At 37.7% G+C, this 19,558-nt stretch overlaps 1 protein-coding gene across 1 annotated transcript in view; it reads left to right on the forward strand.

The window, feature by feature from the left end:
* The window catches only part of LOC137045474 (V-set domain-containing T-cell activation inhibitor 1), a 76,034-nt gene that overhangs the window by 27,981 nt on the left and 28,495 nt on the right, over positions 1-19,558 (forward strand). Inside the window, exons 2-3 of the mRNA XM_067422114.1 lie at positions 16,297-16,644; positions 18,489-18,764. Of these exons, the coding sequence (XP_067278215.1) occupies positions 16,389-16,644; positions 18,489-18,764 (532 nt within the window). The 5' untranslated portion in view covers positions 16,297-16,388. The remainder of the gene's footprint in view (positions 1-16,296; positions 16,645-18,488; positions 18,765-19,558) is intronic.

A 19,558-nucleotide genomic window follows, 5' to 3' on the forward strand; every position in this document is an offset into this window, starting at 1 on the left:
TTTATTTTTTTATTTTTTTTGACAAACAATAATAAATAAAAAAAATTGGATGGTTAAGTGCTAGTCTTTATTGGTCAGGTGCAATTGGAAGAGATGTGTCTTAAGATGTTTTTTAAAAAATGGCGACAGACTCGGCAGCATGAATTGAGATCGGCAGTTCATTCCACCAGGTGGGAACGGTCCAGGAAAATGTCCGTGAGCGATTTCATGCCCCTTTGGGATGGAACCATGAGGCGCCGTTTACCCGCAGAACGAAAGCTTCAGGAGGTTGTGTAAGTCTGAGCAAGCGAGTCTATACTGGTGCAGAGCCAGTGGTTTGCTTTGTGGTCATCCTTAATGCTGTAAAATAATTTAACGCAATTAACACAAATAAATTACAAAACAGGTGAAGCTGCGTCATTACTTTTCATCATGCCGTTAGATGATCTTAGAAGTCGGTGCTGTTCGAAATCGCCTCCTATACCCTCAATCAATTTTCCCTACATTACTCCACTAATATAATCCTCTTATGAATGTGAATGAGAACGAATGAGTGAACTCAGACACTGAGTGCTGGAAGGGCTGCAGCTTTTGCATAGTTTCTGCTTTGTTTCATAATCATTTGAAACTTAGTAAACTGGAAGCTCCAGTAATGAAAAGGTCTATCTTGAACTCTCATGTAAACTAGCATGTATAAAACACAACTAAACAATTTAAAGGGTTAGTTCACCCAAAAATCGAGCCTAGCCTATCTAAGTGTATACACAATATACTGTCCAGAAAGGTAATAAAAACATAATCAAAGTATGAGACATCAGTGGGTTAGTTAGAATCTCTTGAAGCATCGGAAATACATTTGGGTCCAAAAATAACAAAAAATATATGACTTTATTCAGCATTGTCTTCTCTTCCTTGTTTGTGATCAATCCTCAAATAAAGATTCAAGCGGTTATGAATCAGTGAATCAATCAATGATTCGGATCGCCAGTGTCACGTGATTTCAGCATTTTGACAGTTTGACACGCAATCCGAATCATTGATCGATTCACTGATTCACAACCGTTTGAATCTAATATTTCATTTTTGGGTGAACTAACCCTTTGATAATCAATTAAAAAGGAATTTTTTATGCTGTGGCCACATGGATCAGTAGTTTGGAAAAGCTGCGGGAATTCATTCGACATGTGACTCTCACAATGCATTATGGGTTTTCTGTAGCTTTTGATTGAACATTTGTTGTACACTCATTATTGCAATGCATTGTGGGATTGAATGTGTGCGCTCGATAGTGTCCACCACTACAAATGGCTGTCCCCTCAAATAGTGGCCTATGCGCAAGTGTGCATAACCGCTGATCAAATTGCTTCGGAGGTGACACTGACTGACTTGAAGGATTTTACGAAATCAATGTGAGTGAATGATTGATCGTTCGTATGTAGCCTACGTACTGGCAATAATAGCTGTAGCAGGATGGATAGAGCATTTAAACCCCCAGGGAAAATAGACTGTGATGACTGGAATCTGGTGATTTGCTGGAAAAGATGGAAGAATTTAACTGTAAACTGACAATGGAAGACAAAACAGATGAATATAAATTGAAACTTCTACATAACCTAATTGGAGAAATAGGACAAGAAATAGGACAATAAAAGGTATATAAATACAACATATGTACAAGAACACCACACTTGGAAAGCTCTCACTTCAGGTGAAAAACCTACACAATGGGAAAGAATACAAACTCAAGTTCATTTTAGTGGAGAAGGATGACCCATTCTGGGCAGTAAAGCATGCCAGGAAATGCAGTGGTTTAATGTTACTCATCAAAACATACCTGTAAGGCAAGGCAAGGCAAGGCAAGGCAAGTTTATTCAGATAGCACATTTCATACACAGTGGTAATTCAAGTGCTTTGCATAAAAAAGGTCATAGTGACAGAATAATCACAACACATGCATTATAAATAAAAATAACAATCATACACCGTAAAAAATAGGGCACAATGTACTGTATAAATATGAGGGAATTTTCCGTATTGGTTTTTTGCAGGTGTTTTACCTGTATTTTGAATTACACATTGCATTAGTTTGTGTTTTAAGGGTTAACGGATATTTCTGAACAATTACTGGATGATGTACTGGCAGAAAATGATCAGTGCATTTTCCGTTTAAATTTTTTACAGTGTATTGTGTATTACTAGGCTAAAAAGCCTAGTTCAGCCAAAAAATTTAATTATGCACTCTAAACAATTCTGAGTAAAAAACAACCCAGTGTTGGGTCAAATATGGACTAACCCAGCAGTTGGGTTGTTTTAACCCAGCGATTGGGTTGTCTTAAGCAAATATTAACCCAATTGCTGGGTTAGTCCATATTTGACCCAACATTGGGTTAAAACAACCCAGCATTTTTTAGAGTGTGTTATTATTTACTTATTTACTCATGTCATTCCAAACCTATAAACCAAAAACACTATAATCGTATCAGTGTTCCATTCTTAAAAAATAAGGTCCCATGTGGGGTTTTCATAGTGATGCCATAGAACAGTTTTGGGTTCCCCAAAAAACCTTTCAGTCAACAGTTCTTACAGCTACACTGTGTAACTTTTTTAGTTTATTCTTAGCTAAAAACACTTAGTTCTTTCAAAAATATATGTGCCCATTAATGTATATTTACTTCTTTCAAGTAATAAAGTATTCTCGTAAGTTTATAATATGCCATTGAAAATATATACGGGTGAGGGGTTCGAATGCCGGTCGCCATGTTGCTCCTCCATCTTGAAAGTACATTAGCCAAAGAGGGACATACCTCATAAATTTTAACTGTTTTGCATGCATGTACAGCGAAACTACGATAATTTAAGCATCACATTTATGAAAAGATGATTTATTCATCAATAATTACTTAATACTATGTATCAGTACTACAACTACACAGTTTAGAAGATCATCTATACACAATATAGATCATACATTAAGACTAGCGCGCCGCATATGCATTATAAATTAACACAGAGATCGGTATGAATGACGTTGCCATAACGATCCACCATCCAGTACGTATTGGATCTGATCCAGCTACGTCATCATCCTACAGGCTTCAGCGAAGGTGTCTCATAAATTCAAGCTTCGCCTTTCGCGTTTTAACACTCGATGGCACCGTGTTGAATGTGAAGAGGGGGATTGCCGTGTTAATCTTGGACTAAATCGGCCACCGTAGGAGTTAAAACGAAATCAGAATCGAGATGAACAGAAACTATTATTCGCTGGATGGTCATAAACCTTTACACCGCTAGATGGGGGAAAATATCGCACAGTGTAGCTTTAAAATAAAATAAAATAAAAAATCTAAGTGTGAGGATCATTTTAATAATCTGTTGTAATTTTTCCACCATAAAGTGCTTTTTGTAAAGTCTTCATGAAACCATCAATGCTAATAAAGAACCTTTACATTTTTACGTCTACTTCGATTGTACACTTAGAGATAGTTCATCCAAAAATGAAAATTAGCTGTAAAAATTAGATAAAAAATGATTTACTCACCCTCAAGTCAGGTGTAAATGACATTCTTCTTTCAGATTAATTAAAGTTGATTTATATTTAAAAAGTCCAGGCTAATCCAAGCTTTATAATGGCAGGGATTGTTGCTGTTTTTGAAGTCCATAATGCATCTGTCCCTCAAATAATGTGCTCCACATGGCTCCGGGAGGTTAATAAATGCCTTTAGAAGTGAACTGATGCGTTTGTGTAAGAAAAATATCCATATTTAAGTAACGTTTCAGCCGATTGCCTTACGTATTCAGTTTATGGAGAAAGTGTTGAAAGTGCCTCTGCGGTTCAAAGGCTTACGCGACCAGGTACGCTCATCAGACGTCGCGTACGCATCTTGAACGCTAAACTATTCCTGACTAAATTCAGGACTCCCCTGTCTGAACATTGAAGGAGAGACTTCACCGTCTTCTTCTGAAGGCTTCCAGCACTACACCAGCCTGCATCCAAGGACCTGGTGTTCCACACTCACGTCTAAATATACGTAAACTCACCGTCTCACTTCCCAATTTTTTTCAACTGTTCCGACCCGACAGCCTTAACCAATAATACATCAAATCTTAACCTTCAAATCTTAATCAAATCTTAAATGAAAAATAATACAATAATGATATACAGATGCATAAGAAATAGACACATCATGTATCTGATGAAAGCAGGTGACTGCAGAACAAATACAACTGGACTATATGCTCATCTTTGAAGGGGACAGAACATTTAAAGGAAAGCTCAAATTAGAAATACATGAGAACACAGAACCAGTAAAGTTACCTAAAAGAAGAATTCCCATAGCTGGTCATCGTGCAAAAATCCTCTGGACAACTGCGTGATGATCGGTCCAGAATGCTCAAGAGAAACCATTACCCACAATCTAGGATGTATTGACAGATCAGAGTGGAGCACGGGTCTTTTCAGTCTGTGATGTGTAAAAATGATTAGCAGTCCAGCACCAGAAATTTTTCAAAGGAAACTGAACAAGGCATTGCAGATGATAAACTGTTTGTAGGGAAAAGAGACCGTGATGATGAGGCAATACAGAATTGCCTCCTCATCACTGTTTCCTTTCCCTAAAAACAGTTTAACAAGGTCATGGCAATAATATGAGGATGATGATGGACAGGTGCAGAACATGTCAGCCATTAAAGGGGGGGGGGGGGTGAAACACTCAGTTTCAGTCAGTGTCATGTCAATCTTGAGTACCTATAGAGTAGCATTGCATCCTGCATATCTCCGAAAAGTCTTTATTTTTTTTATAATTATATAAGAAAAATGCGCTGTTCCGAGTCTTTCCGAAAAAAAGCCGAGCGGGTGGGGGCGTATCGTGTGAGCGGAGCTAAATAATGACGTGTGCTCGCTGCTGTTATTGTGTTGAGTCGAGTGCGTCGTAAAGCTGTGTCATCCCTAACAGCGGGAAAAAACTTTATTCAAAATAAAAATATGGCTTTTAATCAGATACAGCCATACATCTATGATCTGGAATCAGACCCAGAGGCTGCAGTTGAACAGGAGCAGCAGCAAAAACGACTAGAGCAGGACGTCTGTATGTGGTACAAGTTATACACTAACTATATAATATGCTTAGCGGCTTGTGTTATTTACATATTTATACTTGTATTATATCTTCGTATTTTTTTTCTTTGAAGGTGTACATGTGAGAAGTGCAGTTGTGCACGTGTGTGTGTGTGTGTGTGTTTACGCGTGGTTTGTGTAGACAATTGTAGAAAGCGGACTGGTTTTGCACGGCAGGCTAGTGTTTACATAGAAAGACATGGAATAGTAGTGCATTTGAATGAAGAAGCGCGCTTATTTAGTTCAACATATTTCCCCACTCTTTGTGTATTATTGTTTGGAGTGCTTTTACAATACACAAACATAAAGTTACACATATAGTGGCCAGCTAAACAAATGTACACGCACTACACATCGCATGCTCCATTGATCAATTAACTATACGTGATCATGTTTGGGCTACTTGATGAGCATAGGCAAAAACACAGACATTTGAAGCAGTCTTACTCACCACCTGCGGTTCTAACGTTGGGACCTTTATCGTTGGGACTGCTCCATCCTTCAGCATTAGGCGATCGGAAAATCCGGCGTCGAACTGGGCTATGAAACAGTTTGCACCGAAATGCAGTGAACAGACATAAACCTTTGCGCAACTCAGTTGCTGATCCGGAAAAGCAAATTCCATCCACTGTTGCCTTAACACGGGGTTTTTTGGCAATCTGTACAGGACTGTCTTGGTCTGGCAACCAAAAACGCACTTTTTTGGTGACATTGTTCATTTCTTGAAGTCACATCAACTGTGTGTGCAGCGCAGCCTACGAGCCAGCGCTTTGATGGGTGTAGCCTGTTGCTTTCGCACTCTCTCTCTCTCTCTCTCTCTCTCTCTCTCTCTCTCTCTCTCTCTCTCTCTCTCTCTCTCTCTCTCTCTCTCTCTCACGCTTTTCCGGTAGAATTGCCGGTACGGCCCATACAAGGAAATTCCGACCTATTAACGTCAAGTGGACCCATGATTGAAAAAAACTTGCCGAAACTTATGACTAACCGGAAGTAGTATTTTTGACAAAGAAATACTCCCATCAAACGTCCACCTTAACTTTTGAAACTTTGTCCATGTTTAGTATGGGATTCCAAGTCTTCAACAGTGTAAAAAGATCAGTATGCATGAAACAGCATTTCACCCCCCCTTTAAACAGATGCCCAGACCCACTGATCATGAGGGGTACAACGTTTTCTGGGAATGTTACCAAACATTCCAAACCTTACCAAATTTGGTAATCATGACTCTGCCCTCATCAAACCTTTACGAAGACTGACTCAAAAAATGAGGTATGGGAGTGGACAGAGATTCAGGTACAAGCCTTTGAAAATACCAAGGAAGTCCTCTCACAGACCCCAATCTTACGATGTTATAAACCATCAGAGCAGCTTGTTTTGCAATGTGATGCATCAGAGAGTGGACTGGATGCAGTTCTAATGAAAAAGGGAGAACCCATTCCATATGCCAGAAGATATTACCGAGTGGGATTCAAAAACTGTCCAGACGTAACATCTGCACTAGTTAATCCTTTGAGAAGGGTCAAGAGAGCGGACTCGTTGCCTTGACATTGACTTATAAGGCAGCGTTTGTGCATGAAGGCACCTCACGAACCGATTTCGGACAGACTTCTAAGGCATTGTAACAGTGTAATGATATACAGCAGAATAGAGTGCTTTTGATGAGAACTAAACACGTATTTAATTACTACATTAGTCATTTCTTTCTAGAAATGTCATCAGAAGTGAAAAATATTCGTAAAAAAAATATTTTTCCACATCACTTAAAAAAACTGGAACAGATGCCCACAGTGGACGATCTGACATAATGGTATGATTTACAGCTATGATGATAAGATCAGAACAAAGATAGATCGGATGAAATTAAGATGGCAAATGGACAAGTTCTGAGGATAAGAATGAGATCTGAGAATTAGCACAAAAAAACCCTGTAAAAATGGAACAAAAAATTGAAAAAAATATGTTGGTTCTTACAGTTTAGTGTATTTCAGTTTAGTAAGACTTTTAGTCAGACTTTTCACAGAACTACATGCAAGCCGGTTTCTTTCATTATTATAATAAAATACTGAATATTCAAATGGGCACTGAGCATCTTCTATAGCACCTGCAAACCTGGAGGAGGACATTTCCATTTTAACTCTTTAACCCGATTCTGCTTCTCTGTTTGTGATCAGACCGTTTTTAAGCCATTAAACTCTGGGTACGTTTTCAGTGATCCAGTAATCAAATTCAATAAAACAATATTTTATTTCTCGTGGAAACATTTCTCAATATGCATTCTTTTTTTCTTTTCTTTTCTTTTTTTTTTGGATCAAAAATATTTATTTATTCACATTCCAGGAACATATCAAAGCTCCAATGAAGACAGATGCCATGAAAACAGTAAAAAAAAAAAAAGTAAATAATTAACTGAATAAATAAATAAAAATAAATAAGAAATAGTACATATACATAAACATAAATGAAAAGAAGGAAAGAAATGAAAAATAGAATATGTCAACATTCCAGCTTGTCTAACAATATCTTTGCTATTTCTGTCCAACTCTGAATAGTTTTTTTCCCATTGCGCCGTTAGGCCGGAGACACACTGCAAGCGTGGCGTTTCTGTTTCGTGTCAGCCGCGAGGCGGCTGCCTGGCGTTTTCTCCTTCTTTGCACACCAGAAGCGTGTCTGACGCGGCGCTGCTGCTGGTATTAATGTACAGGGAAGCCCTATACTTCATGTTAAATATAAATATATTGCCTATTGATACAGCAAAGACAAAGTCGGCAGAAGCCTATTAACCATACAGATCTATGGTATTGACGGCAAAATAGGCTACAGAACATTTTGTTCTGTATTGACAGGTTTAATATTTCAAAATCTATAATTATGTTGTTTTTTGTTATTACAAGTAGGCCTATATCTGCATTTATGTTAACCTACAGACTTTCAAACATGAAAATGTCATTTTTTAATATGTATTCGTGTAAAAATGGCATATAAACTTAACTTTATTAACTTTAAGTTACTTTTTTATAACTTTATGCCTGGAAACGCTTCCAACACGCTCGCGTGTCGCGTGAAAAATAGGCGTCTCTTCTATTTGAAGCATGCACGCGTTTTCCGCGTGGCTCGGACCGCATAGGAAAAGATGTTTATATGCCATTTTGACACGAATACATATTAATAAATGAAATTTTCATGTTTGAAAGTCTTTAGGTAAACATAAATGCAGATATAGGCCTACTTGTAATAATAAAAAACAACATAATTATAGATTTTGAAATATTATATTGAAATAGATCTGTATGGTCAGTAGGCTTCTGCCGACGTTGTCTTTGCTGTATCAATAGGCAATATATTTATATTTAACATGAAGTATAGGGCTTCCCAGCAGCAGCAGCGCCGCGTCAGACACGCTTCTGGTGTGCAAAGAAAGAGAAAACGCCAGTCAGCCGCCCCCGTCTGACACGCAGCAGAAACGCAACGCTTGCAGTGTGTCTCCGGCCTTAGGCTCGGCAGTGGTAATTTCTAGTAAGACAATATCTCTGAAGTAGGATAGCTAAAGGCTAGTTGTTGGGGTGGATGGTTCTATCCATAGTTTTAGAATAGTATTTTTGGCGTTAAGAAGGAGAGCAGAATCGTCTAAAAGCAGAAATATCACAGGGTCCTGAGGTTCAATATACATTCTTGTCTGTACTTGTGCTCTCATGTACTTGTCAAGTACTGCTTGAATTCAAAGTTCACAGCAGTTCAAATCCCTGGGTGTGTCCTTGATCCCCTTTTATCGAGGATGCATCAGAAGGTGATTCGAGCAGACTTGAGAAAGACAGGTATCCCAGAATGCATCTCGCACCAACCAGCAAGCGTCAATAGCGGACGAGAAACCCTGCATAATTTTACAATACTACTGGTAATGTTTCACAAATTGTACTTTTTAAGAGTTTTCAGGCGAGAATGTACTTGTTTAAAGATTAAATCTGTGCTTTATTTATGAAGAAAGCATTTTAATTTGATCTATTTTGAAATTTGATCTGGTGTTTTCGGAGTTGTGAGATCTAGGTGATCCGCCAAGAGCAGCCTTTCCTTGGCCACTTCAAAGTTCACATTTAGCCAAGTTTCCATTCAAATCCCCGGATGTGTCCTTAATCTATTCCAGCCTTTGCTTGAATAGTCCTTCTGACGTCTGCTCCGATGTCTCCGAGATATAATTTGTCTCGACTCTTGTGTAGATCTAATGGCCAATCTTTGTCCTCGTGAATCTATCATTTGTTCCCTGGCAAATCAGTTTAGCTGAACTTCATATTTTTAGGATATTTAACTTTACAGAGTTGTAGCCTACTAGCGCTGACTTTCTACTATGTTTAACTGAATTGTTTGCCTTATTTATTGTATAGCTTCTTATGCTTTTATAATGGCTAATATTGATCACACATAAACTGACATTTAACAAAAAGAGACTGGGTTTTGTTTTATGTCATATTTAATTGTATTAAAGTCAGAGATAATCATACACACACTTATTGCCTGAACCACATAATAATATGTTTAAGTTTTTTTTTAATGTAAACGAAAAGAGGCAGGTTTGTGTTTTATATTTTGTTTTTGTTATAAAAAACAAGCATTGAATCAAGGTATGCGTTGCCTGAACCACATTTGTGTGGCTATTAATATGTTTAAGATTTTTTTTTATGAAAAAAAGAGGCTGAGACTTGTGTTTTATGACATATTTCGTTTTATTGTAGCCTAAAATATAGCTAGATATAGAGATAACCGGAGTTAGAGCGCGCTGATTGGAGATATCAAGAACACTGCTGTTCCATTAGCAAAGTCTCATCCTCGGGAGTTCGTTCTCTTGAGTCGAACTTATCACCAAGGACTGAAGTCACAAGTTCACATACTCGGGAATAGATTATGGACCAGGCCTATGGGGCAAGTGCTCAGGGGCCCTTGACCACTAGAAAAAAGATTTGAAGGTTAAGATTTGATGTATTTTTGGTTAAGGCTGTCGGGTCGGAACAGTTGAAACAAAATTGGGAAGTGAGACGGTGAGTTTACTAGAAAAACAACCAAAAATTAAAACAAATGTTTAATTATACTGTAATATATGTGTCCAATATGGCCTCGTAAATATGATGGGACAATGAGGGCTCCATGGAACTATTATCCCATCCTGTTTCAAATTATATATTTTCTTTCTTTGTGTGAAAGGCATTGGAAAAAGAACTATGAATTATAGTATAACTACCCATTTTCCTTAAGGTGAATCAAGACTTAATTTTAAAACATTGCCTAAATGTTTTTTTTAGTTTTTTTTGCCTAAATTGATCCAACCAAATGGCAATAGAGTATTTTTTAGCACAATTATTATTTAAAATTTCTACTGTAAAAACCCACACCCTTCACTCTGCAGTTGTTTGAGGAAGACCCTTTAAAGTCATGATCCGTCCCATTGTGTACTTGGTTTTGAGAAATGGTCTATTAGTCTAAAACAGTGCTAATGTAAAAAGGCCAGGTGTTATATGTATGCCCTGTCTGCTGTTGTTTCTGTTTTGAGTTCATTCCCCTGTGACCTAGGCTGCGTCCGAAACCAGTAAAATACTGCCTTCAGAGGACACATTTGAAGGCAGGTAGGCATCAAGCAATGTCTGAATCTATTGTTTGCTTCACTTTCTGTCTCCTGAGATACCTTCATCTGATCGATTTTTGAAGGCAGCATACATGTATCCTTCGCTGATATCCCACGATCCTGTGCTTTCCATTCTGTGACAGTTGAGCTCGGGAAAAAGATGGCATCCGAAACTTGCATTTGCTGGTCAGTTTGTGTGTAAAACATACATGTATGTTTTTTACAAATATTTTTCACTTCTGATGTCATTTCTAGCGAGAAATGACTAATGTGGTAATTAAATATGTGTTTAGTTCTCACCAAAGCGCTCTCTATTTTGCTGTAGATCATTAAACTGTTACACTGCCTCAGAAGTCTGTCCGAAATCGTTTCGTGAGGTGCCTTCATTCACAAAACGCTGCCTTACAAGCCATTGTCATACGGCAGCGAGGCAACGAGTCAGCCTAGATTTTCGGATGCAGCCCTAGTTTCTCCCCAGTTTGTCTAAATAGTTATATCCATCACCTGTGTCCTGTTAATCACATTGTTAGCCTTGTGTATTTAGTCCTCAGTTTCCCCTCAGTGTTTGTCCGTCGACGTTCCTGTATAGTGGTGTTTCTGAGTGTTCCTGTGTGTCAGTTTATTCCTGTTCCGAGTTCTCCTTCGCGAGTTTCATCTACACCACAATTTGTAACACCAGGCTGATTACACAAGAGATATCAGAGAATTCTGTGTAAAAACATATTGTTGGTTTAACTTAAAAAAGTAAGTCACCTGGTTATCTTAAAATTGAGTTTATTGAAATAAATAATGAGTTGATAGAATGAAAGAAATTGGTTTAATAAATATAAACTCAAAATATTTTTGTATCTGAATCACATAAAAAAATTGATAAATCATGAAAATAGCACTATTTGGCATGTTTCACTGTGTAATTGCAAACAAAATCCATAATTACCCAATATGCTTACAAAATCTTTTAATAAAGGTTGTTGATTCTTAAAAAATGTCATTGTATTAACTCAAATTTTTAATTTCAATGAACTAAATTTTAAGGCAACCAGGCAACTTATTTTGTAAATATGTTTTTACAGTTTATAGGGTATTCGTAGATTGGTGAATTTAGTGAATTATTCATTCCATTGTGTGCTTTGCTTTAAAACCCGACCTCTCTCATATTCAGTGATTATTTCTGGATGATTTGTGTGGCAAGCAGCCAAGGCTGAGGACCGTGACAGAATGGCATGAGGCCAGTGGCATGATTGGTGGGGGCGGCAGTGGCTCAGTGGTTCATGTAGGTTGTCTACAAACCAAAAGGTTGGTGGTTCGATCCCCGGTTCCACCTGACCAAGTGTCGAGCCCTGCGTCCCAATTCGCATACTATCCATCCTAAATAGTATACGAAAATAGAATTAGTATGTCCCAAATCGTAGTATGTTGAAAAGAGTATTCCAAAGATTCCCGGATGGTTTACTATTTCCGGTCCGAATTCACAGTATGGATCGATGGGCACTCTAACAGCTGATATTGCCCACAACCCATTGCAAGTTGGACGAGGATTCGATTAGAACTACAAACGCGGATAAAAAGCGTTAAAAAACTACAAACATGACGGATGTGCGAGTTCGATGGTTAAGTAGAGAAGTTTAGATAAAGGGGTTTGAGTGACCCTATCAATATTTAACCTGACAAAAATATATTTATTCAGTGTTGTCCACATTATATTTCACCTGCAGCAGCATTGTGAACTTTTGTAATGACATTTTTGGCCATTAACTTTTAAATGCATCATTATATTCAAACTGCAAACACATGAGGAGAGTCTCTGCATTAAAGACCCACAAATGGCAGATCAAGCGGCTACTCTTCTCTCCGATACGGTAGGAGATGAATCTGAATGTGGAAGATTTGAACTGTGACGAATCTGACGATGATTGACAGGGCAGATAAATGGTGACGGGATGCACGTAACTAAGCGACAGATTCCGTTAAAGATGGCGAAGTAGTATGTCCCGAAGCTTGCATACTTTTCTGCTACACACTCAAAAGTATATACTTTTTCTTCACAAAAAGAGTACATACTTTTAGGACGTAGTATAAGTAGGCGAATTGGGACGCAGCAGAGGTGTCCTTGAGCAAGACACCCAACCCCACCTGCTCCCGATGAGCTGGATGGCACCCCACATGGCTGACACCGCCGTAGGTGTATGAATGAGAGCGTGAATGGGTGAATGTGAGGCAAGATGTAAAGCACTTTGGATGGCCATAGGGTCTGTTAAAAGCGCTATATAAATGCAGTCCATTTACCATTGATAACTAGGGCCACCTGCGCGCCGCACCGGTCTGGTATATCTCATGTTACTCTTTTTCTGGTAGCTTTTGTATGCAACAAGACACAGGTGTTTGTCATTTGCACTTGACCTACTTACACACCGCTCGGCTCCTTTCAAATTCTTTCTTTTATGTGAAGTTTTTTAAGTGTTTTTTTTTTTTTGCAAGGGAAAAAAGTGAATTGTAAGATAAAAAGTCACAATTACTTTTCTTTTTTTACTCTGTGGCGGAAATAAGCTTCCATAATGAAGAGCAAAACATGTTTTCTTTAATGTTGTTTTCTGTTTATTTATTTATTTATTAATTTATTTGTTATTATTAAAGGAATACTCCACTTTTTTTGAAAATATGCTCATTTTCCAAGTCCCTTAGAGTTAAACCGTTGAGTTTTACCGTTTTTGAATCCATTCAGCCGATCTCTGTATCTGGCGGTAGCACTTTTAGCATAGCTTAGCATACATCATTGAATGCATCAGTGCTCAAAAAATGACCAAAGACTTTCAATATTTTTCCTATTTAAAACTTGACACTTCTATAGTTACATGTACGAAGATCAACGAAAAATTTAAAGTTGCTATTTTTTAAACCGTTATAGCTAGGAACTACTTTCTCATTCCTGCGTAGGAACTTTGCGGCCGTCATGGGTGCAGCGGCGCAATGATATTACACAGCGCCTGAAAATCAAGGGGGTAATCTAGCGCTCGGAAAGCGTTCCACCCCTAGGGGCTGCCATTGCTAACCAAGCCATCACCTGCTGTTAGCATCCCATTGACTCCCATTCATTTTTGCGTCACTTTGACAGTGAATAACTTTACATCTGAGACGTTTATAGACTCCATTTGTCCATTGTTTATTTCTAAAGAAACACGACAATGTATAAAAGGCTCCATTACCTTGTATCTTACACTATCGCCCCGCAGAAGCTGTTTTTGTAAAAATAGGCTAACGATTGCGTCATAACCAACGCGACCCTGTCGCGCAGTTGAGAAATTACCGTATAGACCTGAAGAGACGCTCGCAGGCAATCTTTTACTGTCTATGAGACAGTCGGGGGGACGTGGAGACATAAAGTCTGATAAAGTCAAGGGAGAAGAATGAGGAGAAGCCCATAGTGAGCCAAAAGCAACGGGAGAAAATATTTAAACAACGTGATTCAGATTTCACTTTCCACATCTACTAGAAGACCTACAGCTGTCCGACAGGAGGCTCACGTCACATCTACGTCGTCAAGCTCAGTCTGAGCCGGCGCAGTTCGCTCAGCCATCAGGAAGTGAGTGCCCCTAGGTTGACTTCATTATTTAGCCGTTGACGTCAATGGGGTCGCTGTGTCCATTTCTTTTACTGTCTATGCTGAAAATAGGCAAACTTCTGTCAACATAACCAGCGTGACGATCTGCTTGCAGAGAGCGAGCCTTGTAACCATGGAGACGTTTGTTTGAGAGACGCTTCAGAAGATATTTACTTTGGTGCAGATCCCGACCCGTATCTATTTGAACCGGAATAATAGTTACACTGAAGACGAGCTTTTGAAATGTGAAAGAGAAAGTGTGGCTGAACAGACTGGGGCAGAAGAGACGAGAGCAGATTCAAGCTGGTCATAAAGTTCTGTGATTCTTACGCAGGAATGAGAAAATGGATCCTATCTATATCGGTATAAAAATCTAAACTTTCATTATCCGTTGGTCTTAGTACACGATGTAACTACAAAATAGTGAAGTTTTAAATAGGAAAAATATTATCTTTGAAAAAATAAAGTCTTTGGTCATTTCTGAGCGCGATGCTAATGGTCTGATATGATTCAATGATGTATGCTAAGCTATGCTAAAAGTGCTACCGCCAGATACAGAGATCGGCTGAATGGATTCAAAAACGGTAAAACCCAACTGTTTAACTCTAAGGGACTTGGAAAATGAGCATATTTTAAAAAAAAGTGGAGTATTCCTTTAATCTTAATCTTAGTCTTCTTCTGGTTTATCATTATTTGTAGACTTTTTTTCTGTAAACCCCTTCGGTCTACTCTGTAGTGAAAAGGACTTTTGTAAATAGATTTGACTTGAGACCTTTTGAATTTGTACGTTTTTATGACTGAATCTGTTCATGAAAAGTTTCTGCAGGCTTTTTTTTAAAAACAAAGTTTTACTGTACAACTGAACCAATAAAATCAAAAGTTAAAATAAGTTAAGCAGTTGTCATTGCTTGTTTTTATTGTTATTTATGGGGACCTGTTGAAATATAGTAATTGGCAATTTGTACAGCTTTACAGTAAAAGAAAAAGTGGACAATGATTTTCAGTAACAAATCAAATTTTGTTTCACAGTAAAAATATACTGTACTCTAAAAAATTACATCAAGATAAATGGTACTGTAAATGGTAATACAGTATTTTCCTGTAAGTTACTGCACTGTAAAAAATTATACATAAATAATTTTGTATAATTATTAAAATGAATAATGGGGGTAAAATGGGGGTAAAATGAAAAAAAGTCTACAAATAATAATAAACCAGAACAAGATATACTGCAAGTTACTGGCAACATGCTGCTAGTGAGTTACTGTAATTTCTACCGGAAAATGTTAACAGTGTACCTCTCTCTCCTGCTCCAGACCTCGCTGAACCACGGCCCCCTCGCCCACAACGGGATTTCTGGACACTGTTACATGTTTAGCTAAAAAAAACCTGCATCTCCAGTTTAGCGTTTATTGTTGTCTGCAGTTAAAAAGACAAAGTTGACAATTCTTGCTATACTCTTCGTTATAATTTTTAATAATGTATTTTAATTGTATAATTACTCTGTATAATTATTCTAATTACTCTGATTTAACTATTATTTGTTGCTTGTGTTTTGAATATATGTTCTAACCAGCAATGGCACAAAAAAAAAGCAGACATTGTCACGTTACTGTACCTGAGTGTTACTTATGTGTCACTTCGGGGCTTCCTGGGTTAAAATGGAGGGATAATGCTTTAAAAAGACCTTTCCAGATAATCACCAGTGTTTGTGACACCCGTGAAACTGGGTTCTTATGAGAAGCTATGTTGCATACGATTTTTTTAAAGGTCAGCCATCATATTTAAGATGAAATCTATGAAAACAAGTCTTTAAAGTCTCATGCAATGTTGCTTCTTAGGTAAATTTATCTTGAATTTCTAGATATTTTAATTGGAAAGCTTAGCAGCACATTAACATCAAACTGAAGTCAGTTTCTTGTGCACAGTATATAAACATGCTTTGAATGTCTATGATTGTCTAATCATCCTCTCTCTATATATAATCTTTCTCTCTGCTAGACTCCTTTGATGTCTTAGTTCCACCCGGTCCTGTCCTGGTGGTCCGTGGCGCAACGGCTGTTCTTCCCTGTAAATTCGACCCAGACTTAAACATGTCCGATCTGGTGATCACCTGGCAACGTGAAGAAGATGCACGAGTGGTTCACAGCTTCTACTACCTGAAGGACCAGCTCGAACGACAAAGCTCAGATTATGTCAACCGTACAAAGTTAAACCCCAAGGAACTTGCTAAAGGAAATGCATCTCTGAGTATAGCAAATTTTGGAATGAAGGATGCCGGGAATTACCTGTGCACAGTGAGCAACAGCAAGGGAAATGGCAAAGGGGTGCTACACCTGGTCTACGCAGGTATGCCAAACGCCAGTGTTATTTTAGTGTCTTTTAATATTTTCAGTTCGTTTTTATATTTAGTTTTCATTTTAAGTTTGGTTAAAGTTTTAGTTAATTTTATTGCGCGTTTTCGTAATTTGTTATTAATTCTTTTAAAGTCCCTTTAAGACAGGTCATTTCACTTTGCAGCCATCTTTGAAATGCTTCTCAGTTCAGCTCCTATCTCTTTAAATGGGGAAACATCAAATTCTCCAAAACTGTTAGCCAAGATTATGATTAAATTTCATATTTGAAATCACCAATGAAATCTGTCAACAACTGTCTTATACATTTTGTTTCTAAACACTCAAATCATGACAAAAAATAACTTGATCCTGGACAAAACTAGCTTGCATGCGTAATCCTAAATGCGCATCTCGAAATACTGCCTGTTTCTACAGCAACCGGAGCTTTTAATAGCAGCTGCAATGACGCAATGACTTTAGTAATCAACGATTGGCTCTTTCATGTAGAAGGCGGGGCTTATTCACCCTATTGGGCGTTGCACTCTCCCATTAATAAGTAATCAGAGTGCATCTTTCTATAAATAAAGTCTCTAATTCTATTTCAGTTGTAGTTACTTAAGTATGTTAAGTTAAATTAAATAAAAAAAAACATTGTTTTGGTTAGCCTTTGGCTCTGAGTGACTGTGTGAATGAATATGGTAATCATACTGCTCATAAAACATTTACTATTAGGCTTAAGAGATTTAACCAGTTTAGATAGAAAGGATCTCAAGCTGACTAGCTTAAGACTTTATTACTGTAGCTTTACCCATTAACAGACACAGTACTTCCTTGAAAATAAATACTAGCACAGCGCAACAACAAACATAATAAAACAACCCTTTACTATAGAAAGCTTTACAATGAACTCTGTTAGAGAGCGACATATGGCATTTTATCTTCTCAATAAATACCTTACTACACTTATGAGTAATAACAACACCATCTCTGCGTCACTTTTATAACATTTCAAATCCCTCAGTTCTCGTAATCTCAGAAAAGCCAAGTCAATGTTGATTCTTGTTTTATTACAAGATAAGTCACATCTCTATTTGCCCGCAGACTCTCCTCTGTTCTGTGTGGGAGTTTTTAACGGGTTTGAAATTTTGATTCTCTATGTCAACCCTTCTCGTTCGTTGTGACAACTACACTCTAAAAAATGCTGGGTTGTTTTAACCCAATGTTGGGTCAAATATGGACTAACCCAGCAATTGGGTTGTTTTAACCCAGCGATTGGGTTAAATATTTGCTTAAGACAACCCAATCGCTGGGTTAAAACAACCCAACTGCTGGGTTAGTCCATATTTGACCCAACATTGGGTTGTTTTTTACTCAAATTTTTTTAGAGTGTAACTATGTCACTCCCACATGTATCCGGAGCAAATTTTCTCTAATTACGGCAAAAAACATGTATATGCAATTTACTGTGAAAATCATACTGACAGGTCTAATAAGCTCACCATAGTGAATGAGGGTAAGACAAAACATTTTGGAAGGATTTATAATGTATTGAGTAATATCTCTGCCAAACACTAGTCACCATTCAAATTAAAGCAGTAGTTCTGTAATTAGTTAATCATCCTCATGTTCCAAACCCTTATGTTGAAATGTTTTGGGTGCAACACAGAATAAGAAATTGGAACTGGTGAGGGTGAGGGTGAGGGGCAGGAGTTTCTTTTTTAGTGTGAGCATGAAACTATGTTTTCTGTACTAATGTATGTAAGTCAAATAGATTTTGACTTCTAATACTAAGATGAGAGACGTGAGTGCATGTATTTGATTTGGTAAATCGTTGCATGTTTGTTTTGTGTCTTCAAGCTTTCTATTCCGAGCCGAGGTTAAGCATCCATTTAAATTCCTCTGATGTGACGGTCCAGTATGAGACTGAGGGCTACCCGAAGCCGGAGATCATGTGGCTGGGGTCAGGTGGTCAGAATCTCACTGACCACCAGGAGGTCTCGTCTGCATCAGATGGAGGGCTGTACTACTTAAAAAGCAGCTACGTAACCCAGAATCCAGCATTCAATGTCACGTTTACTCTAAAAAACCCTGCTGCGCATCAGGAGCTACAGAGACAGGTTATCCTCAGCTTTGGTAAGCATTTTCAGGCAAAAAAAAGGTATTGCATGGCTCTCTGGAATACTTGTTTCTATTTGATCAATCATTTGATTTTATTGTGTTTTCAACCGCTGTTACGAAAATATATGATATGGATTTTTAGAGAAAGTTTGTGGTTGGTATGATTGTGAAATATTATTATAATTTAAAATAACTCTTTTCAATTTGAATATATTTTAAAATGTAATTTATTCCTGTGATCAAAGCTGAATTTTCAGCCTCATTACTCCAGTCTTCAGTGTCACATGATCCTTCAGAAATCATTCTAAGTTGCTGATTTGTTCAAGAAATATTTCGTATTGTTATCATTGTTAAATCAGACTGTTAAATCAATGTTAAGTATCAGCTGTAATTCAGCAACACCATATCTTGGTTCTGAGAAATATTGTAAAACCAATGTTACTTATGTATCCAAGAAAGAAACAACACAACTTTGGTGACTGTTCTCAGGCCTTCCTGTTCTTTAATGTCTCTCCAGCAGTTGAAAGCTTCTCCAGTATTAGTGTAGGGTGACCAAACGTCCTGTTTTCCCAGGACTTGTCCTGATTTCAAGTCCTGTCCTGGCCCTATAATATAAAAAAATTATATTCATACAGAGGGGGCATACTTTAAATGTATTGAAATTAAAAAGCAATCTTCGAGTAAACTTCGAGTATCATTTGAGTATCTCATTGCCGGGCCGATTGTCTTGGTTTTAGGTAATCAAAATATGGTTCTAAAGCTCTTGCCTGATCGTAACCCTTCTTTGTCCAATTATATTACACTGACCA

Source organism: Pseudorasbora parva, chromosome 17, assembly GCF_024679245.1.
Source record: "Pseudorasbora parva isolate DD20220531a chromosome 17, ASM2467924v1, whole genome shotgun sequence".
In the NCBI taxonomy this organism is placed as follows: domain Eukaryota; kingdom Metazoa; phylum Chordata; class Actinopteri; order Cypriniformes; family Gobionidae; genus Pseudorasbora; species Pseudorasbora parva.